The sequence below is a fragment of the Serinus canaria genome, chromosome 17 (assembly GCF_022539315.1).
Source record: "Serinus canaria isolate serCan28SL12 chromosome 17, serCan2020, whole genome shotgun sequence".
Taxonomy (NCBI): Eukaryota; Metazoa; Chordata; class Aves; order Passeriformes; family Fringillidae; genus Serinus; species Serinus canaria.
In genome coordinates, this window is record NC_066330.1 from 9,778,756 (window position 1) to 9,805,533 (window position 26,778).

General features: G+C 48.3%; 3 protein-coding genes across 5 annotated transcripts in view; 1 reads left to right on the forward strand and 2 right to left on the reverse strand.

Annotated features, from left to right (window-relative positions):
* Positions 1-16,101, reverse strand: part of PNPLA7 (patatin like phospholipase domain containing 7) — a 132,212-nt gene extending 116,111 nt beyond the window's left edge. For both annotated transcript variants that reach the window (XM_050980884.1, XM_018917841.3), the window contains exons 1-9: positions 15,960-16,101; positions 15,280-15,314; positions 12,827-12,892; positions 12,061-12,148; positions 11,425-11,507; positions 9,182-9,270; positions 8,700-8,840; positions 7,230-7,389; positions 5,691-5,771 (exon numbers count right to left, since the gene is read on the reverse strand). In XM_050980884.1, the coding sequence (XP_050836841.1) occupies positions 5,691-5,771; positions 7,230-7,389; positions 8,700-8,840; positions 9,182-9,270; positions 11,425-11,507; positions 12,061-12,148; positions 12,827-12,892; positions 15,280-15,314; positions 15,960-15,981 (765 nt within the window). In that variant the 5' untranslated portion in view covers positions 15,982-16,101. The remainder of the gene's footprint in view (positions 1-5,690; positions 5,772-7,229; positions 7,390-8,699; positions 8,841-9,181; positions 9,271-11,424; positions 11,508-12,060; positions 12,149-12,826; positions 12,893-15,279; positions 15,315-15,959) is intronic.
* Positions 16,102-16,233: 132 nt separating this feature from the next.
* MRPL41 (mitochondrial ribosomal protein L41) lies at positions 16,234-17,075 on the forward strand. The gene has a single exon (XM_009093524.4). The coding sequence runs from the start codon at positions 16,389-16,391 to the stop codon at positions 16,794-16,796; it is 408 nt and encodes a 135-aa protein (XP_009091772.1). The 5' UTR covers positions 16,234-16,388; the 3' UTR covers positions 16,797-17,075.
* Positions 17,076-17,904: 829 nt separating this feature from the next.
* DPH7 (diphthamide biosynthesis 7) lies at positions 17,905-26,627 on the reverse strand. 2 transcript variants are annotated; one of them, XM_018917844.3, is made up of 9 exons: positions 26,437-26,627; positions 25,879-26,015; positions 25,360-25,447; positions 24,554-24,648; positions 22,841-23,007; positions 21,976-22,048; positions 21,119-21,184; positions 20,781-20,953; positions 17,905-19,839 (listed from the first exon to the last, which is right to left on the reverse strand). In XM_018917844.3, exons 1-9 carry the CDS (start codon positions 26,572-26,574, stop codon positions 19,226-19,228), a joined length of 1,551 nt encoding a protein of 516 aa, XP_018773389.3. In that variant the 5' UTR covers positions 26,575-26,627; the 3' UTR covers positions 17,905-19,225. The 2 variants fall into 2 exon arrangements, with proteins under 2 accessions (XP_018773389.3, XP_050836846.1); XM_050980889.1 differs by having other exon boundaries at positions 19,704-20,038.
* Positions 26,628-26,778: the final 151 nt, after the last annotated feature.

The following is a 26,778-nucleotide window of genomic DNA, read 5'->3' on the forward strand; positions in this document are numbered from 1 at the left end:
TTTTTTCACACTGGAAGGCAAGCCTTTGGGTTTGGATCTTCCCCCTTAAATGAGAACAGATTTTAACAAAAACCTACTGCCAAACACTTGGATAAAACGACAGACAATATCCCTTTCACCTACTTAATAAACACTGGAAACAACATCTCTAATTCATAAATTAATTTACTAATCCATCAAATATTGATTTACACAGTATTGATAAGATAAACTGAGCCTTTTTGCAGCACAGAGCAGGAGAAGAAATGGAGTTTCTATTTTAACAGCACCTCACAGCTCCAGCAGCTTTTCCCCTCCAGAGCGACACAAGGCACCTTTTTCCCAGCCCTGACACACAAATGTTAAATGCTGATTCCAAACCAAACTGCCTGCAAGACTTGCAGAGCATCACACAACTCAGCACAAGCACTCTGAAGGAATTCCTGCCTAAAGAACCCAGCAAAACCAAAGAGACTTTCTCTAAACAATCTGGAAAATAAAGCTGCAGCTCTGTCTGCCTGCTGGTCTGGAAGGCTCTGTGGAGCAGATTCTAAAATTAAATTAAATTAATTGGAACCAATTTCTTAATTACACCAACTTCAGATGACCTTTTTATAAAATCTGGGGATGATATTAATAGCCTTGATTTTCAAGTTCCTGAGGGATCTGAAATTTTAAACATCTCTTTGACCTACAGTACAAAGCTCCCAGTGTCCTCAGTTTTCCCAAGTTGCTTTTAATTAAGTAAAGAAAATAACAAATAACATTTCTGTGTTTTGGGTGCACACAAAAATAAATGCAGCAATCTTCTTTTACAGGCCAGTTTGAAGTCTGGCTTTACATGAAGAATTAATTTGGACTTCTTATACTTACATGTAAAAGAAAATGTTTACAGTTTGCTTTTAAGCACTGCATTTGCCATCAACTGTATTTTCTACCAATCTCTACAGCAAAAATATAGTAAAAACCCAAGGAAATTATTAAATTTTTAGATGCTGGACAATGATAAGTATCAAGTTTCATGGTGTTTCATTAATTATTCCAAAGAGAAAACTGAACCATGGTATCCCAGAATTCTGGTCCCCATTCTACCCAGTAAAGTATTTGGATTTTTTCTGGAAAGTGCTCAGGGCTGACAACCTCATATAAACACTTCAGGATAATAACAGATAACGATGCAGAAGCCTTTTTCTCCAAAGAACAGCCCATTCCTCTGAGTTTTCAGCATATAATTTTGCCTCTCTGAAATCCCTGCATGAGAGCAGCTCTTCTGAAAGGGCCAACACCATGGCTAATGGGGCTGGGACATGCAAGAGCTGTCAGGGGAGTGTGAGAAAGAAATCTTCCATAATTGTCACTTCTCTCAGCTCTAATGTTATCAGCAGCACAGGGAGAATGCCACGTTCAAATTATACTATTTTGCAATCACACACTGAGATGACAAGAATAGTTAAGTTATAATCAGTTATGAAACAGGGTTTTTTTCAACAGAGAACTTTTTGTTCTCAGGGCAGGTAACTATTTACTTCTGTCTCATTCCAAGAGCTGAGGCATCACCTCCAAGCAGCAGCTGAACCCCAGTGACAGCTTATGGCCAAATCCCATCAAGTTTGGTCAAAAAATCTGCTGCAAGAGACATGGATGTTTCACTTTCTCCCACCTGCAGTGGTAGCTCCTTTTTGGACCCAAAAATCTGAGATGTTCTCCCCATTTTCACAGCTGAGTTTTGTCTTCCTTCACTCCTTCCTGACATCCTCTACATCAACACTGCTGCACCCAAAGCTCTTGCTGCCATCAATCACTTCTTTATAGCCTCATCCATCTTGTCAGCCCTGCAGGCTCACCTTTATCCAAGTGATTTTCCAGCTTCTTTTAATCCTTTCATTCCCCCCCCCCAATCACTGCCATTTGATCAATATCCCTCACAGCCTCTTCTTTCTCCAACTTTTGAATTCCAACTGTGCCAGCAGGCCCCTGTTTTTTTAAGAGCATCTACACATGGAGGACAAGAGAAAAGTGAACCCCAAATCTCCAGCAATCAGCATCACATCTCTGCTGGAGCAGTTCACTCAGGATGAACATTGACTGTTCTGGGAAAAGCTCTGGCTGCACACATAGGCTCCCAGCAAGAGTTGCTGAAAACAGAAACATCAACAAGGCTCAGCTCAGAGATTCCTTTGGTATTTGTGGCAATATCAAGTCAAAGCCATTAACTGCACCTCAGAAATGTTCCAGAATACCAGGAAAGGGGCTGCAGCACTTGGATTCAAAAGCTTCCAGTTTCTCCTCAGAGTCTGGAGAAAGCAGCAACAATCTGTTCTTGGAATAAGGGGAGGCTCATGTCACAACTGCCACCGTTGTATTGAGTAGAACTGAAGGGACTTTTCAGTTTAAAAGCTGAAAGATTCAATCACTAAAGTACCTCAGGTGTGACCTTTCTTTTAGGTCCACCAACCAGATCTTGCCACTTCTTGCAGCACCCTCAACTTTGTTGCACAACTCTCAACCAAGTGAGGGACCAGCCTGACTTCAGGTGCTGAAAAATCAGTCAAAAGAATCACAAATCCAGCTCAGACAACTGAAATCTTCTCTGAATGCACCCTTTCTTCACAGCACAGCAGAGCCATGTGTTTGGTGGTGCACTGAAATCCAATTCAGGTTATGGGATCTGCAGGATGTTCTAAGACTCGCTCACTGTTTTGGGATGACACTGAGGGGTCTCCTCTACTTTGATCCAGTGCTACTTCCTCTCTCCTTGCCTATTTTCATGCTACTCCTCTACCTAAAGTCTGCAAGGAACATAAGGAAGAGGAAAAACAGCAATGAAACAAGCAGCTCACAAAGCTGGGAAATGAGGAACAAAAGAGTTGTAAAAATAAATGAGAACAAGTTTAGCAAAAAATATTTCAAGGTTTTTTCATTACAGATTCTTCTGCAGACTGCTAACTCTGTTCAGCACACTTTCAATCATTTCTTTTTTTTTTTTTTTTTACTTACCACTGGTATAACTAAAGAGAAAGAAAAAAAGATGACAGAATGAGAATTAAAAATGAAAAAAAACAACAGGATAAAAAATGAATGGCAACCACTTTTTTAGAAAACAAAGCCATAAAGCACTGCTACACAAGGATTTCTTTTCTTATATTCATTTTAAACAGGCAAGAACATGACTGGTATTCATGTTCCTTTAAGATGGCCCTGTTATTTAGAATAGTGTCATAAAGAAAATTTAGTGGTGGAAGTAACTAATGTGGATTTACAAAGATATTATGAATTTGATGGCAAGAACTAGACTTGCTACAGTCCAAATTATTCCCTTTCTACAGAGAGAACTGTGACCAAACTTAAAAAATGTTATCACTGTTGACAGGTTTTATGGGAACTACAGATATACATAATAGAGATGTACAGATAATGTGGATATAGAGGTGTGTGACTGCTTTTGGAAATGACAAAGAACACTTCAGAGAATCCTTTAACTCACAGAATTCACAGAATCACTGGATTGGAAGAGACCTTCAAGATCATTGAGTACAACCCAGCCCCAACACCTCAACCAAACCCTGGCACCCAGTGCCACATCCAGGCTTTGTTAAACACACCCAGGGATGGGGACTCCACACCTCCCTGGGCAGCCATTCCACAACTTTATCACCTTTCTATAAAAACTTCTTCCCAATATCCAACCTGAATTTCCCTTGGCACAGCTGGAGGCTGTGAGCTCTGGTTCTGTCAGTGCTGCTGGAGACAGAGCCCAGCCCAGCTGAGCACAGGCACCTTTCAGGAGCTGTGAGAGTGATGGGGACACCCCTGAGTCTCCTTTTCTCCAGGCTGAGCACCCCCAGCTCCCTCAGGGGTTCCTCTCAGGGTTTGTGTTCCCAGCCCCTCTCCAGCCTCGTTGCCTCCCCTGGACACATTCAAGCATCCCAAGGTCCTTCCCAACCTGAGGAGCCAGAGCTGGACACAGCTCTCCAGGTGTGGCCTCAGCAGTGCCAGGTACAGGTGCAGAATGACCTCCCTGCTCCTGCTGGCCACACCAGTCCTGACCCAGGCCAGGAGCCCTTGGCCTTCTTGGCCACCAGGGCACGCTGCTGGCTCATGGTCAGTCACTACTGACCAGCATCCCCCCAGGTCCCTTTCTGCCTGGGCACTGTCCAGCCACACCATGCCCAGCCTCTGGCATTGCAGGGGGTTACTGTGGCCAAAATGCAGGACTGGGCACCTGGATTTATTAAACTTCATTATACTGGACTCTGCCCATCCCTCCAATCATGCCAGGTCTCCCTGCAGAGCCCTTCTCCCTTCTGACAGAGGGACACAGCTTTCAGTGTCATCCGCAAATTTACTAATGAAAGACTCAATCCCCTCACCCATGTCACCAATAAAGTTACTGAACAGAGCTGGCCCCAGCACAGAGCCCCGAGGGACAGCACTGCTGACTGGCTGCCAGCTGGAGGCAGCACCATTCCCCAGCACTCTCTGGCCTGGCCATCCAGCTCCTCACACACAGAGCAATGGCACCTTCTGATGAACAGCAACAGCCAAGCATGGCAGAAACATGGCACAAGGTAAACATGAACAGCTTATTGACTAGATTTATCTTCATCCTTTCAAATCCCATCCTACCAAAATCCTTCAGGAAAACACCTTCAGGGCTTGGGTATTATCAAAGATGTTGAATTCAACACTTTCCATTTAGCATTCAGCTCATCCTGGCCCCTGCCAAAGAGCACAGCCCTCAGCTGGCCACCAGCACCACTGATGTTACAAAACAAAATAAATCCATCAACTGGTTTCACAGTATAATTACAGTACTAACAAATGTCAGATTTTTTTCATTAGACTAAATAAAACCAAATTCATTAAGCAACTCATCAAACATGTAAAAGTTGGGACTGCTGGGCCCCAATCTGGTCCTGCTCCTGCCTGAGAGGAATAGAGGATTTGTCCTTACAAACAGGCTGTGGGTCTGCTGGTGGATAAAACCAGCACTGGGAGACAAAAGAAACAATGGGAAGGGTTCCACTGTTTGATGAATGGAAAAAGAGATTTGCTTTTACAAATCAACTTTAGGTTTGCTGATAAATGAAATTAGACATTGAAAGCTGAAAGAAACAATGGGGAAGAAAACCCCCTTAATTCCATAAGAATTAAAACTTAAAAGGGAGGGTTGTACATTAGAGGGCAATCTCTGGTGTCAGGTGTTTTGGTAAATCTGAACCTCTTAAGTACCTCAGCCAATGGGAAAAGAGGGAATGGGAATGTGGCTGGAAATTGGGATAAAAAGGAGGCTGCATTCTCCAAAACTGTGAGAGACCCCAGGGAATGCCCCATGGCCTCTCCCTTTATGGGAATAAAGTAAAAGGACTCCTCTGTCTCCTTTTTGGACATAAACCCTCTGGTGTTTGTGGATTAATTTTCCTGACATGCCTGAGTTGTGATCTGAGCAAATCAAACTGGAATCTCAGTTTTCCAGACACAAAGGGATCAGATCCTCAGATCCTCCTGCCAATCAGAAGCAGCGAGTCAAGCACACATTTCACAAGCACCCTCCACACCACTAAGCTCAGCTTACACCTGCAAAGGTCTGGGAGGAGGAGAATGATCAAAAAACCCATTTTGCATCCTGATTCTTCCCTAGGATTGCCCAAGGCCTGCTTGCCCTGCCAGGCTCAGTGGGAGCAGCAGGGATTGCCCCTGCCAGGACTCACCGTGATGACATCCAGGATGCTCAGCAGGCTGTGCACGCTGTCTCCTGCCAGCACCTCCTTCACCACCACCTCCGTTCCATCCTGCAAGCACACACACAGCATTACTGCAGCCTCACAGCTGCATTTGGGCAAACTTGCAGCATTTCAGAAAGCTAGAGTGCTTCTTTTCTCTCTGCTCTGATGGAAATGTGCTAATTCCAAACTTGGAGTTTTAAACCAGCTTTCTAAAAGTGATAAATTAATAGAAACTTGAGCCAGTTCTTTCCAGGGATGTGATCTGCTAGTCTTTGCTGTGTAACACCAACAAAACACAGAGGCACAATGAGCTCCCTTTACTGAGGGGTTACCTGTCAAGAGGTTGTACAAAACAGGAGCAGCAAAATGTAAAAATACACAGAAATCAGCAAATTTGGTATAATTTCCAAACACAAGCCCATTAAACTTACAGGCACTGGAAAACTGCTCACATGCAAAAGTTAAACTCAATGTTCAGTCAGGATGAAGGTAAAAATTAAGAATTTAACTTGGCAGAAGGGATGACATGGACTGGTGTTCAACATTTTGAGACTCACATGGAAAACAAACCACCACCTTTTCTCCCATCTACCCAAAAGTGAATCTGACTCTTCCACCTCCCAGACAAACCCACTGACTCCTGCTGGACTATTCTGAGGAGAGGCTGGTCTCTCCTGCTCTCTGTGCCCAAATCCATTCTGTAATGACCTTTAAAAGGTGAATGTTTCCAAGCCCATCTTGCACCCTGTCTTCCCTCAGTAACTTCTGCATCTCCTATATGAGGATCATTCCAGCTGCCTCATCAGTTTTGTGTTCTGCTCTCTCATCTGAGACACGAGGGACTGCTACAAACTTTGATCTTTACAAACACCACAGCCCCAAAGAGCTGGGATTAATCCCTCTAAACCACTGTGATTCACATGTCTAAGTTTAATCAGTGCTTAATGATTCATGCCAGCCTATCTGCTGTGTCAACAGATTTCTCTCAGGAAGTGCAGAGCAGTGGGTTCTTGTTGGAACCCTGGATGCTGAGAATTTCAGACTTTCTGTGCTGACAGGCACTGACCACCAAGAGAACACTGCATTTGACCTGAGGCCGTGGAGAAGGCTTCCAAAATTGAATGATAGAACAGGGACTGTGGGTGTGGAGTTTGAATAGAAGTGTGGGATATCACATGGTGGAAAACTTAGAGCTTAAGGTTTTAGAATATAGAAATATATGTAAGGCAAAATGGAGGTTTTAGGGTGGAGGCTAGTCCTTCTTCTTTATGAGTTTGGGTGGTTTTGTGTAATTGGATAAAAAAGTTCACAATGCAAGGCATGGGTAGCTGGTTATTGGGTTAAAAGTAAAAATAATTGGGGTGTCATTTCTTAATTGGACAGTTTATCCTTAAAAGGCCTTGTAGAGAGAGAGATAGGGCTCCATTTTTACCTTGTTAGAGTAAAGTACTGCAGAACTCACAGCTTGTGAGACTGTAACACAACTAAGAACTAATAAACACCTGAGTCTGAACAGGTTCTTACACTTTCTTGGATGCAAACTTCCAGCTTTCCATCCTGCACCACATAGATGCTGTCGTCCAGCTGCCCGGGACGGAAGATGTACTCGCCCTCGTGCAGCTGCACAAAGAACATGTGCTTGCACAGCTCCAGGAACAGGGGCTTCTCAAAGTGCCCAAGGACCCTGCAGCAAAGAAAAAGCAAAGGGAAAACCTGAAATCACCACAGCCTTTGGAAAAACCCTCCTGAGTTAGCAAAGCCCCAGCTGCGAGGAGCAGAGGAAGCCCAGAGGAGCAGCTGCAGGGAAGGAGCCCCAAAGAGCTGCCCAAAATGAGGTGCAAGAGCAGCAGGAAACACAGAGCTGGAAATGCTGGGGCTCCTTTGGAGGAGCCCTCCAAGGAATGCAGGCTCAGACAGAAGGACAGCCAAACTTCCTCCAGCAAACAGCAGCATGGCCTGTGGAGGGGAAGAAAAATAAAAACCTGCCTGATACACACACTCTGTGAGAAAAGTTACCCCAGGAACTTCCCCTTTTAGTGCAGCTGCCCTGTCCATGGAAGCAGGACACAGGAGAAATACTGAAAAGAGGGAAAAGCTCCTGTCATCTGCATTCAATTGCAAGTTTGGAATATTCCATCTCCTGCTGGTAACGTGCACCTGGACTCCAGTCAGTCACTGCCAGGCAGAGAGAAATATGGGTTTCACACCTGATCACTCTGTACAGAGCTCCAACAGCTCACATTTATCGGGATCAATGCATCAACTGCAACATCCATTAGTCATAGGAGACCATAATTTCACAGCAGCAAGTTCAGATGACTGAAATAGCATTTTTATTTGAGAATGACTGACCTTCAGGGTTATATTATATCACTACTGAGAGGAAAAATGAACATCCACAAGCAAAACCAAAATTACAGATTGGAAGATCTCCTCTTTGCTGTGTCAGCAATTTAACCCCTTGCTGAAGGGGCACAAAGACCAACCCTTCTCCTTAGTCTGCCAAAGAGCTGTGGGGATTAAGTTGACTTTGATTTATTTGCAACCTTTTCAGCCAGAGAGGTAAAAGATCCTGCAGCCCAGGGAGCTGTCAATATGGTATCCAATTAACATTTACCAATTATAATGCTTTTCTGTACAAAAAAAAAATTTGCCTGATACAGCCTAAACAAAAGTTTTAAGATGCACTAAATCTGTTCATGTTAGAACACATTTATTAGCACTATTCCCAAGCTGAGACAACTAAACTACTTCCTTTCCCTCCCCTCATCTATTTTTTAAATTTTTACAAAAAACTCAACTATATTTTTAACGGTTCTAGAAAATTCAAAGTCATTAATTTTGTCCTTATGCTCAGAGAATTTCAGTCAACTCCCTCAGGATTCTGACCATGCAGTTGTAAAATCTGAGATTTGACACAAACTGTCAAATATTTACATGACTTGAACATCCATCAAAACCAAACTCTAAATTTCTCTTTCCATTTAACATTACCTGACATTCTTAAGCATGTACAGGACTTCTGATGGCAAGTGGGAATTCTTGACATCAAATTCAGTCAGATCTGCCTCTAGCAAAGAAGGAGGAGGTTCTTTCCTCTGCAGAGTTGGACATTCCTTCTTAATACGCAGAATCCTACAAAGGAAAAAGGAAGTTCAGGGTGTTCCCTCTCTTATACTAATAGGAAATGTTAAATTTGTACTAATAGGAAATGCTAAATAAGCATATAATAAGTTCTAAAATTCACCATCCCAAGTGACACATTATCAATTAGCTAAAACATTCCACCCTCCTGCCTTTCCTCACCAAAACCATCCCAGTCCAGCAGACCTCCCAGCTGAGCCATAGCTGACAGGACTGGGAGAAACCAACAGCTACAGAATAGGGCTCTGCTAGGGATAAGTTCCACACCACAAACAGAAACACCAAACCAGCCCCCACGATGTGAATTTTCTCCTTCCCAAAGTCCCAAGTACCTTTTAGCCAGAGACAAAACCTTTGCCCGTTTCCGCATCCGTTGGCGAGGGACGGTGTTCCCAACCAGAGAGTTGGGAAGAGTTGTAACCTAGGGGGGAATAATGGACACAAAAACAGTCACAAAATCCCAAAACCAAAAAAAACCAGCCTGCTAATTCCAACCCTGCTGAGGCACCAACACATTTACCAGCCATTACAGTGTGAGCAGAGTGAAGAGCTCCTGTAAGGCCTTGGAGGATTGGAATATCCACTTCAGGATCACTTCCTTTCTATAAAGCAAGTGGAGTAGATTTTGATTTTACCAATCAACTACTACAGTGCTAAGGGATGGTAGAGGGGAAGGACTGCTAGCTGTGGTTCTCATTCAGGAACACTCATCAGGAAAAGGAGTAAGGCAGTGATCCCTGCTCTGGGACAAGGACAGGAGCCAGGGAATGGCTGGAGCTGGGCCAGGGCAGGTCAGGCTAGAGACCCAGAGCTCACAGCCTCCAGCTGTGCCAAGGGAAATTCAGGTTGGATATCAGGAAAAAGTTTTTTACAGAAAGAGTGATAAAGTTGTGGAATGGCTGCCCAGGGAGGTGTGGAGTCCCCATCCCTGGGTGTGTTTAACAAAGCCTGGATGTGGCACTGGGTGCCAGGGTTGAGTTGAGGTGTTTGGGCTGGGTTGGACTCTATGGTCTTGAAGGTCTCTTCCAACCCAGGGATTCTGTGACTTCTGTGAGATCAGGGCAAGGCTCTTCCCCCAGAGGGTGCTGGCACTGCCCAGGCTCCCCAGGGAATGGGCACAGCCCCGAGGCTGCCAGAGCTCCAGGAGCCTTTGGACAGGGATGCCCAGGGTGGGGTTTGTGGAGGTCTGGGCAGGGCCAGGGGCTGGGCTGGGAGATCCCTGTGGGTCCCTTCCCACTGAGGATATTCCAGGATTGTATCTGACTGTGATGGTGACAAACCAAGGCTTCTCCTTACATTTCCTAGTTCCCAGATGCCACCCTCTGGAGAAACACCACAACTGCTACACCAAGCAAACCCCTCATTAAGTATTTTCAAAACATTCCCAGTTTTCCATTTGCTACCCTAAGAGTTGAATCTCTGTAAAAAGTTTCTCTCACAAAAGGAATCTTTATTAGTTTTAAGGGATTTTTTTTTTGGAAAATAAAATATTGGTATGCTATAAAACCTCAGGAAGTGCAACCCACACCAGTTTGGGTGTAATGTTCTCTGCCTTACTCAGGAAGAAAAGCAAAAAGTAAGGTAAGTAAGGTCTAAAATTCAAACAAAAAATTACCTGAAATTATTTTGCCATGTGGAATTCTAAGCATTCTTTACTTATGTGAGTTACAGATAAACAGCTTGGTTAAGAACTACTCAAATTATGAAGTTGCACATGAAAATCATCAAGAATATTAAAACTATCAAGTTGCAGACACAAAATTTCCTGTCACTAAGGGCTTTTTTGGCCAAGTTCTACTTAAAGGCTGACCTGCCATGCAAGATTCAGGGAGTAACCATCTCTTCCACTATGAAACAGCTCCAGAACTGAATATTAAACCCACCAGTGTCTAATTAAGTCAAAGTGTTTGAATTCACCTCAGTGAAGTGTGGGAGGCAGAGGCTGGGGCAGTTCACAGAAGGAAGTGTTCCCCCACACAGGGTGAGTAAGGATGGTTACTTCCCTGTACTTTATTTTTCTACAGATGTTGGTTTGCAGGGAGTGCACACCTGGACTTGGCAGCACAGAGAACAGCCAGGACCCTGTTAGGGCAGGGAGGCCCTGCCACAGGGTGCCCAAAGAAGCTGTGGCTGCCCCTGGATCCCTGGAAGTGTCCCAGGCCAGGCTGGACAGGGCTTGAAGCATCCTGGGATAGTGGGGGGTGTCCCTGGCCATGGCTGGGCGTGGAGTGGGATGAGCTTTAAGGTTCTTTTCAACCCAAACCAGTCTGGGATTCTGGGATAGTTGAACAATCATCAACTTCCTACAGGAGTTAGATACTTATTGATTTATTGCTACCCTCATTGACTGCAAATATTTTTCAAAGAGGAAAGGTCTGGCCAGAAAGAGAGGCTGCTGCTGCTCCATCAGCAATGCAGCCAGTACTGCAGGAGCTCTGAAACATCCACAACATCCCAGGGAGATTCATAGGTTGAAGGCCCTGGGCCAGGCTCAGCCAGTGAAGTGTTTCTAATTTCACACCTCCCAAACTGGATTTTAATCTTTCCTTCCCTCCCCTGTGCCAGGTGCCCTCACCTTCCTCATGATCTTCCTCCCGTAGAACATCACTTTGTCCCTCTTGCGAAACCTGTACTGAGGCACGTGGGGCTGAGCTTGTTCTGCAACAGAAGCATCACATCAGAAACCACCTGCAGCAGCTGAGAGAACACCTGAGCACAGCCTCCAGAGCAGCTCCTGTGGGCAGGGTTTGGGATTTAAACCACCCTGGGATCCCTCATTCCCCAGCTCTGGCCGAGCCAGACCCAGGCAGGGCTGCCCTGAGGCTCCACCTCAGCCCCAGAGGGGATAAAGAGCTCTCTAAACAGACTGAAGGCTTGGACAGTTTTCATCTCCTCAAGGAAACCTCTAATTCAATCATTTCTCCATCTGTGACAGTGAAATCACTGCAGGGTTGAATTCCTCTGCAGAATTCCCAACTGGTCCTGAGGCTGGCACTGCTCACCCCAAAGAAATAAAACCTGCAGGTCCTGCACGTGACAGTTCTGGGCCTGGGGAAGGGAACCAACACTAAGTTCTCATCCTTTAAAGCTGCTGTCCTGCAAGAACCACACCTCTACAGCAAACAACTACCACAGAAAATTACAAACAGACTCAAGATTGGAGGAAAAACTGGGTTTAAAACTTACAAGTTTTAAACTATCAAGTACTTACCAGACTGCCTCATTCTTCTGTACACGACAAACACAACAACTGCTATAAGCAACAGTGCAACTGCAGCTCCAATTGCAATTCCAGTCAGCTGTAAGGGAAATTTAGGGAGAAAGAAGTTAGTAATTTCAAACTTCAGAAGTTACTACATACTTTTTTAAAGGCTGAAGAACACAGCTCAGTGAGATGTCTAAAAGCCAAGCACATTCATAAATACTTAATTCAAACATTTCATATGCAAGAAGTTTAAACTGCACCAGTGACCAGTCCTATGATCACATGGCAAATATTCCATGTTTTTCTCCCTAAAGATCTGGGAGCTGATCAACTCAATGCACAGGGGGTGTATGAGGGCATGGAGGGACAGGACAAAGGGGAATGGCCTCAAGATGAAGGAGGGCAGGGTTAGATGGGATATTGGGAAATCTTTCCCTTGCAGGGTGGGCAGGCCCTGGCACAGGGTGCCCAGAGCAGTTGGGGCTGCCCCTGGATCCCTGGCAGTGCCCAAGGCCAGGCTGGACAGGGCTGGGAGCAGCCTGGGACAGTAGGAGGTGTCTGTCCCTGGCAGGGGATGGAACTGGATGGGCTTTAGGGTCTCTTTCAGCCCAAACCAGCCTGTGATTGTAACTAACAGCAATTAATTCCTGCCTCATGCACAGTGACAGCAAAGAAATAAACACTCAGAGTTTGGCAGTAGCTCAGCAGAGCTCGTAGAGCTCAGGAGAAGCTGCTCTGGATGCACCCCCAGCTGACTGCAGCTCTACTTTACCATAGTGGTCTGGATCCTGTCCTCCACAAACTGCAGGATGGGGGTCCCACCTCCTGGCATCACAACCTGGCACCAAAAGGAAGGGGAAATTAGTTTCCTACAGCTGGAGAAAAGCCCCCATGAAAACATCTCAACCAACTTTATTGTGTTTTTCTTTGACTTGTAATCCACTTTGCAAACAGAAACATTCAGTGGAAAGGGATCAGTTGAGGAGTTTTGTGTTGCTGTCAGTTCAGTGCATTCCTGAACAAGCCTAAACCAGGGTCAGAGATGAACACTTTTTTAAGTGTTTAACATCATTCTGTGTTATTCAGAACAACAAGGATGAGAATGGAATGCAAAGGACTTTATGAGACTGAGAAAACAAGTCACAAACCAGCATATTGAAGTCATCACAAAAAGCAGATCATGCACATGAGCTCAGGTGTGCTGTCCTGGGACCTGTGTCCACCAGTGTCACCCAGGAATAAAACCTGGCACCTAAAACAGTCCCACAAATGCCAACCCAAACCTTAAGAGAAAGGGGGGAAAGGTAAAACAAATCTTAGGAACAAGTGAAAACAATGTGAGAACAAGGACAAATATACCCCCCCTCTAAGTCTTGAGCCTTAAAAGCACTTGAATTAAGCACTACACACAGCTCAGGTCCCATTCCTGCCCCTGGTTCCAGACCTGGATGACAGCTGAACTCAGCTTTGCCACCAAGAGAAACTCAGCTTTGACACCAAGTCACCAAACTGGTCTCTCTAATGGAACTAATTCCAGTTTTACAGCACAAAGAAAACTCCTGCCAGACCAGTCACCTCACACAGATCCCTGGGCTCCCTTTGTCTTCTCAGGTCACTTTAGCACTTAAACCCAACAAGAGTCAAACTAACTCTGTCACTATTGTTATCAGACTATTACTCATGGGATTGCAGTGAAAAGTCACAAGGTTTTGAAAAAAATAAAAAGCTGAAGATGTGTCAGCAACAGGTAGAACACCTGGTGACACAGAGTTCCTGGTGGAAGTCTGTTCTGGTCACTTAATGCCTTTATTTCCCCTTGACAGTGTCAGGGACACTGGGACATGGACAGTTCTGCTGCTCCCCGGGCCTGTCTGATCTCAAATAACACCAAAAATAGTAATTGCCAACTGACACTCACATTGCTGCTGCAAGAGGAGAAACAAATCCATGGGGAAAAGAATAAAACACAAACATGCCCAGGCTGGGGCCTCAGTACAGAAAAGCAAGAGGGGAAAGATGAAATTCAGAGCTCCAAGAACCCCTGAGAGGTTCTTGCAAAGCTTTCACAAGTGACAGTGTGATACTCCCCTGCTCAGACTCAGGGGGGATCTTTCCCAGCCTGGGCAATCCTTGTGGACCAGCAGAGGAAGCAAAGCAGCCAGGCTGAGCTGTGCAGACACCTGAGACATGTCAGTGACTGCTGTGACAGCTCCTGGCACAGGAATGAGGTCACAGCCAAGTCACCAGGGCACTCCTCTCTGAGGAGGGCTGTGCTCAGCACCCCAACCCAAGGACCTCACCTCACCCAAGGGACCCCCAGACCCACAACACCTGTGGGATCACCCTGCAGGGCCCTGTCTCCATCTGAACATGAGCAGAGCATGGACCTGGCACAAAGACCTCGACCTGCCCAGAGCATGGACTGGCACAAAGAGCATTTCTCTGCCTCCTGAGGTCCGAGTTTCCTTAAGACCTCGGCGCTGAGCAGCAATCAGCACAAACATGCAGCCCCACAAGTGCAGCTCACACCCATCCAGGGTCCAGACACCCAGCACTGCTGAGAGTGCAACCACTCCTCAATGCAGTCCAAGGCAAACACTGACACATTCCCCAGGCAGGCAGGGGTAGGAAAGGCTTATGAGCCCCGAAAACAAGGACTTAAAATCGGGATTAGCCCAAACACAAGGCTTCCTCACAGCTCAGAGGCACCCGAGCCTTGTTTTGACTACGGAATTTGGATTTTCTCAAAACATTGTTAACTGTGTACAAGTACACTGTGTGTGTTTTTTAGTTTGAGAACTATTTCCTCTCATGGGGTTTGTTTTTCACACTAGGGAAAGCATCATGTGCCTTTTTAGTCTGTGAGTTTCACATCGGTGATTAAAAACAAACACAAGAAGTGCAGTCTGCCAGAATTCTGCAACTCCTCCTTTTTCAGGATAAAAATGAAAGTATTTAAATCATAGCATTATTAAAACAGTTTAGAATATGAAGCAGAGCATGAATGGCTTGCAAGAAACAAAACACACACACACACACAATAAAATGGGACCAATCCTCAAAAGTTTGAAAGGATAAAACTCCCAGCAGGAAAGGCTCTTTCCAAGTAAAAGCATCTAAAGGCATGGTCCCAACGCTACCAAATTAGGTACAGCTGCTTTCAGCTTCTGGAAACACCCACAAGGAAATAAATAAGTCCAAAAATAAGAGCAAAACAAATTGTACCTGAAGGCTGGTGCTGTCGTCCCCTTCATCCATGTCTGGACGAGCGGCAGGACCAAAGACAAAAGCAAAGAGAAGACTGAATTAGGAGATGACCGCAGCTTCCGATGCAAACTCTCGAACAACACAAGGGGAACAACAATTTTTTAACTTTATCCTCCCTTTGTGCTGAGCAATAAAACCTAGCAGTGAAGCGCTGGGGGACGGGACTTCCCCCGAATAACCTTCTCCACAGCACGGGAATGCAGGCAGGAGCTCCCCGGGAGCCTCCCCACACGGACAGAGGCTGCGGGAGAGCTTCGTGCCCGGACACAGCCGGACCCAGCCCTGCTCCTACAGAAAGCAAACACCGGGACGGCCCCGCGGGACGGGAGAGCCCGGGGACAGCCCGACTCCGCCCGGGCACGGACGGGCACCGACCGGGTCACCCTCATGAGCACCCCCGGCCAGCCCCGGGTCACTCTCCCGGCCAGACCCGGGTCCCTCTGCCGGCCAGCCCTGGGGGCTGTCCCAGCCCCGTTCCGCCAGGCAAGAGCTCGGGACACGGGCTCCAGACAAGACAACAACAACTCCTGCCGCCGGGCCTGGGGCACCGGCACCGGCCGGGGGCACCGCGCGGCTCCAGCAGCCCGCCAGGCCCGCGTCCCGCCGCCACGCTCCAGTGATCCCTGGCACCCTCTCACCTGCTCCTTCCCCCGCCATCATCCCGGTGCCGGTGGCAGTGCCAGCTCCGTTCCCGGTGCCGGTCCCTGCCCTCGGCGCTCTCGGTCCCCGGGCCGGGGGCGAAGGGCGCCGAGAGCAGACCCCGCCCGCTGCCACCAGGGGGCGCGGCCGCGCTAGGCCCCGCCCACGCCGCGGGCCGCTCGCTGCTGATTGGCGGGGAAAGCCCCCCTCGAGCCGTTCGGCGCGCGTGTCGCGCGGGGGAAGCATCGGCGCTGCGGATTGGCTGGCGCGGCCCGGCCAATGGGAGCGGGCGGTGTTGGGGCGTGCGGAGGAGGGAGCGCCGCGGGGCTGCTCTGGGTCGTGAGGGGGACCCGGCCCCGGCGCGGTTCGGGGAGGTCCTGGTGCTTGGAGGGGCCGGCTCCGGCCTCGCTCAGCCCTCGGTGCCCGGCATGGGGCTGCTGACCCAGCTAGTCCGCGGGCTGGTGCGCGGCGCCGACCGCGTGTCGCCGTTCACCAGCAAGCGCGGCCCGCGGAGCCACAACAAGGGCCGCGGTGCCAAGAAGCTGGGCGTGCTCACCCGCAACAAGAAGTTCCTCCTCGTCAAGGAGATGGTGCCCGAGTTCGTCGTGCCCGACCTGACGGGCTTCAAGCTGCGGCCCTACGTGTCGTACCGCGCCCCCGAGGGCTCCGAGCCGCCCATGACGGCCAAGCAGCTCTTCGACCAGCTGGTGGCTCCGCGCATCGAGAAGGACGTGAAGGACGGCACATTCGACCCGAACAGCCTGGAAAAGTACGGCTTCGAGCCCACGCAGGAGGGCAAGCTCTTCCAGCTCTTCCCCAAGAACTACGTGCGGTAGGGAGCGGGCGGTGATACCTTCACGGGACAGCACGCGACAGACTCCTTCACTGAACATTTAAGCAAATCCTTCTGCCCTGTTCTTCTGTAAAATCTGATTTAAATCCTGGTGAAATCTGCGGTTTGATTTCGCATCCATGACTGGTGATTTTTCTGGGAGACAGTTGTGCCTGAAAGTTGAGCAGAGCCCTCTCTGCGGTTCTTAGGATGAGGGGTCCATGACGTTTCTAAATAAAAAGTACTGCAAAGTTTAGGAATTAAACTTTAAAAATTAAATTAAGACTGAAAGCGTTCACTTTGGGAGAAAAGAAGCCAGATCAGTGGATGGTTGGTGAGCACTTTGTCTGTTATTAGGGCTGCCAGCTGAGTCCTTACGGTGGGGTGGGGGGATAAAAACCCTACATTTTCGGGGCTGGGCAGGGCTGTGATACAGTGGGGCTGCTGCAGCCCCATTGACAGAAGGATGAGCCGTGCTCAGGGATCAGCCACAGTGGGGATGGGGAGGGCACAGCTTTTCTAACTGAACTCCTCATTTTTCCCCTCCTGTGAAGCTGATCAGAACAAGTCACCCACAAGTGGCTGTTCCTGCCTTGCTGCTGCTGCTGTTGGCAGCCGTGGCCCTTCAGCCCTTCCCTTGGGAGCCTTGCTGCCCAGCCAGGGCATTTGGCTGGTGCCTGGAGGGGGATGCAAGGCTGGAGAGCAGGAGATCCTGTGCCCTATGCTGCCGATTCCAGCTTGCTCTTGACCACGTCATTTGCCTCACACCCCCTGTGAAGGCAGATCATAACTGGCTCACCTCATTGTTCTGAGCAAAGCAAGGCCTGGCCTAAAGCCTAAACCAGGCTGGTCCCAGTGGGTGTCACCGCTGCAGCCTCGCTGCCTTGGGGCTGTTCCCTCTGCTCTTACAGGGCAATAAAAGGCATTACAACCTTTAAAACAGATACAGGGACACACCCTAGGCTTTCCCAGGAAACTGGCTTGGCCACTCTGACTCCCAAAGAATCTTCACCCCTTGGAGCCCGAGCTGTCCCAGGCCAGGGCAGGAGGTCCTCATAAGGACTATCAAGTATTTTGATTCTTAAAACTCCAAACAACCAAAAGAAGATAAATCACTTATATTTGTTTTATTTTACAAACATCCAAAAATAGCATGTTTTTTCTTTAGCAAAAGCTCTTGTTTTCATTACTAATATGAATCTTCATGTAACAGTGCCCCAGAATGTTTGCTAAAATACACATTCACCCTTGAGAAGGGGGTTACAAAGCAGCAAAGTTCTCATCTGCTGCAGCTCATTTAGTTGCAGCACTGTTACACAGAGACCTGTTGCTGGTGTTTCTTTCCTTCCAGACAACTCTTTCTTTAGGACCCTCAAAGACAAACCACGCAATTTAAAAGTTACTGATCTAGTTTAAGCTGGTTTTTGTTTCTAGGAATAGAGAAATATTCCAGAAAGGGTGTTTTGCTGATATTTCACAGTGAAAAAAAGAGAGCTAATGGAGCAACCATGAGAAATCCTGCAGCCATTCCTGGAGGTAGTTAGGGCAATGCTGTTAAGATTTTGGTTTCTGTACTTATTTTAAATTTAAAAAGATGTCAAGAAACACCACTTACAATTTTTGGAGGTTTTGATCTTAAAGCTGTTCACCTTTTAAAAATTGAGCTTGACTTTGGACCTAAATGTGGCTTTGTGGAGAGCAGAAAGAATGAGCTGAATATGGAGAGGCCATGGGGGTGGTTGAGTGGCACTAAAACATGGTGGGGTCACTATAGGATTTATCTATCTGATCCAGGGTGTGCTCAGCTGGGAATGATAAAGGAATCTGCAGTCAGGTGAGGAGTGATGGAAAATGATGGAGAAGCACCAGGATCCTCACAAGGAGGATCCCACAGCACTTCCCATCACACCGTCTGCACTTCCTTCTGAACCAGGACTTCTCTCTGTTAAACATCACTGTGAGCACATTGCACTGCATCTGGCCTGTCTGAGCTCTTCTCCCATCACACAGCCAAGCCTCTGCTCAGGGGCTTTTCTGAGACATTCAGGAAACCTTCTAATCACTTACTGGGTCTGCACAGCAGCACAGCCAAGTCTGGTTTGTGGGGGAAGGAGCAGAACAGGCTGAAAGATGCATTGTGAAATGCAAACCAGCCTTGAAAGGATTCAGATCTGAGGTACAAAAGCAGCAGCCTGTAAGAGGAACTGGGATATTAAAGGAAAAACTAAATAAACCTGTCTGGCCATAACCACAGGCCTCTAAGCAAAGGCTTCCCTCTGTGCTGAAAATAAAACATCAGGAATCCCATCAGTGTTGGCCTTGAAGGACTCCCAAGCTCAGCAGTAAGATGGGAAAGCCCAGCAGAAGTTAGGGCATTAAGTTCAGCTGTCACTCTCAGTTCAGGAGTTTTCCTCCCTCTTCCATTGGGACTGGTCAATGCAAACTTTCAGCTGTTACTTTGGATGGAGATCTGAGACTTGGCACATCTGGAGGGGTCACCAGGCTCATCTCCCACTTCCAGACATGGAGGATGTTGTCATAGAAAGAACAAGTGGCCACAATGCTCATTTCTTTGGGGCTGTCTGGAGAGCTGGCTGAGTCACTGCCTCTGTCCAGGCCAATTCCATTCGGTCTCTTGGCTCCTGAGTCAGAGCTGCTGGCTGACCCTGGATCTGCCCCTTGGGCAGCCAAATCTAAACCTCCCTTTAAACCAGAGCCCCTGAGCAGTCCAGGATCCCCAGCCAGCTTTGGCCCAGCCCCTGCTGTGAGTGCCACAGCAGGGCTTTCACTCTCCTCATCCAGGATTACATCAAAAGTAGCTGTAGGAGACTCATAAATTATCTTCAGGTTCTGGACCTGCAAATTCAGCCTCTCGTCTCCTTGCCCTGATGCTCCCACGAGCTCCTCCGAAGGCTGGCACGCAGCAGCAAGGTCCTGGCTGGCAGGCAAGGAATCCCTTGGACACAGCCTTGACCAGTCAGCCCCATAGGCCAAGGAATTGTGCAGGACATAGGATGACAGGATGATACATTCCTCTGTGTTTTCCGCTTAGGAAAAAGAAAAGATAAAATTACTTAGAAAACAAGTTGTGGGTTGTGGCAGAGCTCTCAGCAGCCATTCCAGCGCTGGCTGTGTCTCATGGGAAGAGTTCTCTGGTTATTCCCTTCTTCACCACTGAGTGCAGCATTCCAGGAGGAATGAGGTTCTGACCATTTTTCAGCCATCTCTTAATGGCCTTGATTCTTCCTGGGTCAGTAGCAGAGGAGAAGAGGGTTTAACATGCATGAGATTAAAGAGCATCATTATTCAAAGTGCCTACAAAGGCTCAAGACAGACAAGACTGGTCACACCACCACCTTCACTGAGCCATGAACACACCTGGGGGATTGCTAGGTCCTGGTTATTAACACACTGCAGATGTTCTTCCTGTCAGCTTTCAGCATTTGACTCTCACAGTGAGTTCCTTCCTTCCCCACACAGGAGAAATGCCTTCCTCATTTCCTAAGCTGCTGATGTGCTCAAGGTCTGGAGATCCCAGGAACCCAACCATCTTCTGACAGACTGCATTTGTAATGTGAATGCAAAGGGCTTTTCCACCATGGCAGTACCTTGTGATTCACATGAAGGGCTTTTTCATGTTATTCTGGATTGACCAGGCTGCAAAGCACTTCCTTCCTGAGGCAATAACTGATTCCCCAGCAGGTCAGTGACTCCTGCTAACAGGAAAGCACCACCTGACAGTCAGAAGCACCTCTCTGAACCATCACAATGCACACAAACCAGTGACAGGGCCTTGGCACAACCAAGCAGGCCAGGAGAGTGCCCAGATGTGGAAAAGCTGGAAGTTACCTCAAACTGGAACAGAAGCCTATGGCTATTAGCACCATCTCAATCCTTCCAGCAAGAGCTGGAGCTCCCCATGAACCTGGAGGCAGCGAAGGAGCGCAGCAGAGCAGCCCTGGAGCACCTCTGCTCCCCAGACACTCACCCAGGCTCCCACGGCAGTCCAGGATCTTGAAGCCACTCTGCATGCAGGCTGCCAAGAGCACAAAGTCACACGTTGGGTGCCACTTCAGCCTCCACACCCCACCTTCCACGTGGGTGTCAGCCAGAGGCTGCCTCATGTTCCTGGTGTCCCACAGCAGCACGTGCTCGTCATAGCTGGGGACACAAACAGGCAGAAAAGCACAGCCAGGTCAGAGCACAGAAGAAAGGTAGGAAAGACCACATGCTCTGCACCACATGGAATTTCTGCAGAGGCAGCAGCACATTCAAGTAACAGAGGAGGTTGGGCACACCAGAGGAGAACAGCTGGAAGGGACTCACCTGCCTGTGGCCAGGAGATTCTCCCGGTGGGGACTGCACTGAATGCTGCACACACCCATGGAATGTCTGCAGATGGAAGAGACAGCATTTTGAGAAGGGCTTCTTCCTTGAATTTGAAGGATTTTCAGTCCACATTATTTCATCAAGGTGTCTCAGGAGAGGTAAGCTCAAAACTTCAGTCCAATGACCCACCCAAGCAGAGTTTCATCTACACAGTATAACAGCCTTCCCAGGGACAAAACTCCTATTCACACCATCTCTCAGCACAAGTATTTTCTAGTAATATTTACCCCATAAACTGCTGCTCAAAGGCCCTAAGAAATCCAGCAGAACAACTCCATTCCCAGGAGACTTTACTCCCAAAATTAGTACTTCCATAGCTGTCGTCACAAGTGTAATTTAAGTTTACATACAGAATTCCACTGGAGATCTGTGTATATTGTTTTAACCATTTTTAAAAATAAGACAGAAAAGAGATCACTTCAAATAACTGAACAGTGGAGAACAAAATATTTTCTAAAAAACATTAATATTAATATATCCAAATTTAACACACACAAAAATTGCCCAAATAAAAGTGTAAATCAGGATCCTTTTTTAGAAAGAAACTACCACCTTCTTCACATGTGGAAGTCAGCACTTGGTTTACTGTGTTAAAGGACATATAGAAGAAATTTTCAACCTGAAGTTGTTCTAATGAAAAAAACCTAATAGATGCCTTCGTTTCCCAAGGGAGGCAGAATGAGGATCCACTATCACTGCACATGTCTGAATTCAGTGGCTTGGGCAGGGGCAGGGCAGCAGCAAATGTTCCCACCCCACTGCTGGAGGGCTGGGCATAGACAGGTCTCACTCACCTCCTGCTGGTGAAGACTGGAGCCTCCGGACTGCACCTGGTGTCCCAGCCCTTGAGCAGGCTGTCATCCCCTCCTGCCCAGGGACAAAACACTGTGACCCTCAGCACCAGCCCTGAGCATGGGGCAAAGCAGCTCCTCCCGAGGGGCAGCTCCCATCTCTGCTCTGGGACAGGGACAGGAGCCAGGGCACGGCTGGGGCTGGGCCAGGGCAGCTCAGGCTGGAGCTCAGGGCAAGGTTCTTCCCCCAGAGGGTGCTGGCACTGCCCAGGCTCCCCAGGGAATGGGCACGGCCCCGAGGCTGCCAGAGCTCCAGGAGCCTTTGGACAGCGCTGCCAGGGATGCCCAGGGTGGGGTTGGTGGGGGGTCTGGGCAGGATCCAGGATGGGGTTGATGATCCTGGTGGTCCCTTCCTTCTCGAGGCAGTCTGTGACACAGAGCTGATGCTTTCCAGCCCTGGATCTCACAGAATTTAATAGACACACCAAAAATCACATTAGGCTCCCAATACTCATCACCACTGAAAACACAAATGGTATCAATATGGTGGTACCCTCCTCTTTGGTAAGAAAAAGAATTAGAAGTCATAAAGACTGGACTCAAACAGCTCTCTGGCTCTTAGCATACTGCAGGAGAATATAATCTTTTTTGCCAACAGTCACCCAAAGTACAGTTTTCAGGGTACAGCTTCTCCTAATTAACTCCAATCCCTTTCTACCATCAAGAAAAGAAGCCTCTCACCCCTAATCAGAGGACCCAGCTCTTTCAAGAGGTGATGAAAGCAGCTCACCCAACCCTGGAAAGTAAAAACCCAAGGAACACATCCCCACACAAGGAGCCCCCAAGGAGATTCCCAGCCCATACAGACCTGAATACACAATATCAGTGTCCCAATAATTAAAAGCAGCAATCCAGGCCTCAAATTTGTGAGCTTCCCACTGGTTCAGGACATGCACAGAAGGAGCAGATTCATCTATGGAGAAAAGATTCAGCTTCCCCTCTGAATCACTGCTGATGACTCTTAAAGGACATCCACTACAGCAGGGTACACAAAAAAACATTGGGAATTACTGCAACAATCAAATATTTCTATTCAAATAAACACTGGCAGAGACTGGCAGCATGGTGGCAAGAATGACACATTCATACAATTCTTTTCAGCTTCATCTTAAAATCACCTGCCCCAGTGGCTGCCACTCCCTGCTCTCACAGGGAACAACCACTCACTCCCATGTCAGGGAAGGAACCACTACTGGCTCTTCTCTTTCTGAGAGATGCAAAACTTGACTTCTTGCATGCTTCACGTTACATCAATAAACAAATTCCATGTGAAGAGGGTTCTTTATTTTTTTTCTCCAAGTCAGACTGACAATGCCCTTTCAGAGCCTCTTCCCTCTTCTGGAGTACAAAGAGATGTTTTATTTCCTTGCTATCACTGAAACCCAAAGCACTGGCTGATTCTGACCTTTCCTGCTCTCTTCCTGTGCCACAGTACAGTTACAGTTTCTAGACACAATGACCTTGGAGCACTGGCAAATATTTTTCAATTCCCAGTGCACAGATTTTCTGTCATTCCCTGAAATGAACTAGGTCCCTTCTGTTTGCTTACCTGCACCTGCAGGCACTGCTTTGGTGGCCTGGGGCTTCTTTCCAGTTCTGCATCAAATGATTCAACCACACTAAATCACCCAAATTCTCACATAAGATACAGGGCCACCCCCTTCCTGCAGAGATGTGAACAATGTACATCTAGCTTCTAGGAGAAGTTACTGGTCTCTCAAGTGACAACAATGACAGGTTTAAAGGGGCATTTCATCATGGCAACAATCATTTATCATGAAGGACAGAGACAAAAAGGAGGAATGTAAGAAGGAAGTCTGACTGGCAATTCTACTTACTCATTAACACATCAGCACACAGAGAAATGGCTTTAATTAGCAAATTTGCCCTACAGCATTAAGCAGTAATTGTCTGACACCCCTGGTCTCCAGCCTCACACCAAAGGCACCACTCTTCATCTGCACAGAACACATTAACACCCCCCCCCCCTTCAAGGTACAGCTAATTCAGCTTATTTCACACAGCAATGCCCTTTCTGAAATCTCATCTATGAGCAGTTGAGAGGAGGAGGAGCCACTTCCAAACCAATTCTCTCCTATTTCTCACTAACCTATGATTAAACTTCCTACATGTGCTATTATTAGCAGTTCTTAAGGAGAACTCCACACTAAAATTTCAGCTGTTCTAAGACAGAGCTGGTACCAGCAGCTCCATTTGCATCCTGTTCTGGTCCTTCCTTTTAACAAAGGCAGCAGAAGACACATCCCTGGCTCACCTGCTGCCATTCCCCATAGCACAACCTTCCATTTGTTGTTGGCTAGTCTGCTCCTGTTCCAGTGGCCACACTGTGTTCCTGTTACCTTTGCTCTGGAAAGAGCTACTTCTAGAGCAGGGCCAGGTAGCCAGTTGGGATCAAGAAAGTCAAAACCACTAAAGACTGCTTCATCCAAGCCCTCAACTTCTGCTGAAAGTTGTCCCACACACCCTGACTCCAGCCCCAGCCTCCATCTCCCATCCTCACCACTGCTCTCGTCCAGTGGACCAGTCCAAGGACAAGGCCAGGCGCTGTGCCCCGAGATCCACCCTGAAGCGTGGCTCCAACATGCAGCTGTTCTTCTACTGGAAACAAAAGGAGTGGATTAAGACTGGGAAGACAGCAGGCACATAATAACAGGTGCACTGCTTCCTACAGCAGGTTTTCCAGAGACTGATGAGCAAATGAGGGTCCCACACTAAGGAAGCAATGAAATGTGCCACAGCACTATACAATCATCCAGTGCTGGCTGAGGGGCAAACGTGCACACACAGGACCCCACCCTTCTGCTGCTCATCTCCCACCAAACCTCCCCTAAACTCTGCTTCTTCTCAGGGAGCAATGAAGTGCACCAGAAGTGATGACCTGACTGCTGAATTCCCTTACAGACTGGCCTCTGCTTTCTTTGCTCTTTGATCATCCTCTTCTCTCACCACCAAAAGAAACTCCACTCCAAAAATCCTCCCTGCTTTTACCAGCTTTGCACTTTCTGATGTTTCCTAGTAAGGCCATACTTGTTTCCAGGGTTTGCTTCTTCCCTCCTCCTGCCTCTCCTCCCTCACTCTGCAGATGGGTAGAGCCCAGCCCAACCCTCTAGCACCATTAACAAGTTCATAGAATTTATGACAAACATTATCAGAGGACAAAATAAGCATTTAAAAAGCTAAGCATGCTGAGGAAGCCATGGAAACCAGCTTTCCTGCAAGCCTATACACACTATCAGTAAATGCAGAGATGTAGCAAACATGTTAAAACCAGCTTCAGCAGCAGCAGCAAGCACTGCATCCACCCACCTCACTTCCAGTCAGGTGGCAAAATTCCACAGCACCTGTGGAGTTTGCAATGCCAACCATGGGATGTTCTGCAACAGGAATGTGGCACCTAAAAGATCAAGTTAAACAAGTCTCCAATGTCCATCTTTCTTGTATTTTAGGAATAAAGCAAAGCCATAACTTTAATTCCAACATGTACAAGGAGAAGGTATGTGACTAAAAAAAATCTCACAGTAAGAAAAGCTAAGACTCCTCAAGTTCCCACACACCTGCAAAGAGGGGATTCTGTACAAGGGAGATCTACTATTTGTTATTATATAAATAAATGAGATAAAAAGTCATGACCAGTGAAGTGAGCAGAAAGTATAAATCAGAAATAAGGCAGTCTTTGCTCATTGGAACAAACTGGAAAGTATTTCCCTCCAAGAAGTCAGGAACTGTTCCATTAGTAACTATTGCTGTTGCTGCCATGCCAAAAAAGGATGCCGGGAGCAGCAGAGTGTGCTGCTGTGGCACCGAGCCTGCCCGGGCCAGAGTTACCATTTGATGTCCAGGATGGCGGCAGTGTCGATGCGCTGGATCTCGGTCAGCGGGATGTAGGGCTGCTCCTCGTTGTAGTGGTACAGGTAGAGCCGCCCCGTCCGGTCACAGGCCCCATCGCTCCCCCGGGAATCGCTCTGTGGCAAACACGGGAAAGAAAAGGACAAGCTCAACCGCGCTTCTGCCTTCTGGAGATCCTGCTAGGAGCGAGGGCTGAGGCTTCCATTTGTTCAGTCCCAGCCTTGAGGGATGTAAGCCCCCATCGGGGCCAGCCACGCTCACCGGAGGGGCCGCTCTGTTCCCCCGCTCTGTTCCCCTTCGAGCCGCCCCAGCAGGGACAAGGCACGGCCTCGCCGCGGGGACCGGCGATGGGGATGCGGCTCGCCCCGGAGCGGGGCCAGGCGGGGACGGGGGCTCGCCCTGCTGTGGTGTCGGCCAGGGATGGGGCCGGGGCTCTCCCCGGAGCGGTACCGGGCAGAAACGGGGATGGGAGTTCGCCCTGGAACGGTGCCGGGCGGGGATGGGACGTGGACTCGCCCCGAGCGGGGCCGGGCTCACCTGGTCGGGCGGGCGCAGGTGGTAGGTGCCGCAGGCCAGGATGCTGTGCCAGCCCTCCACCGGGCACCACTCCACCGCGTCCGCGCTGAACTCCGTGTCCACCACCTGCAGCGTGCGCGTCCTGCACGGCGCGGCCATCGCGGGCCGGGCCCTGCTGCGCCGCCGGGGCGGCTCCCAGGAGGCTGAGGGGAGGCGGGGCCGCCGCCCGTCTGCTTCCCGGTCAGGGCGGGCCCGGGGCGGAGCTGCCCCCGGGGAGCCGCCTCTTCCCCCGGCCGGGCTGGCCGCACGCCCGGAGTTCTCCTCTCCTGTCCGAGGTCCTGCCTGAGGTGTCCTTGCCGAGGG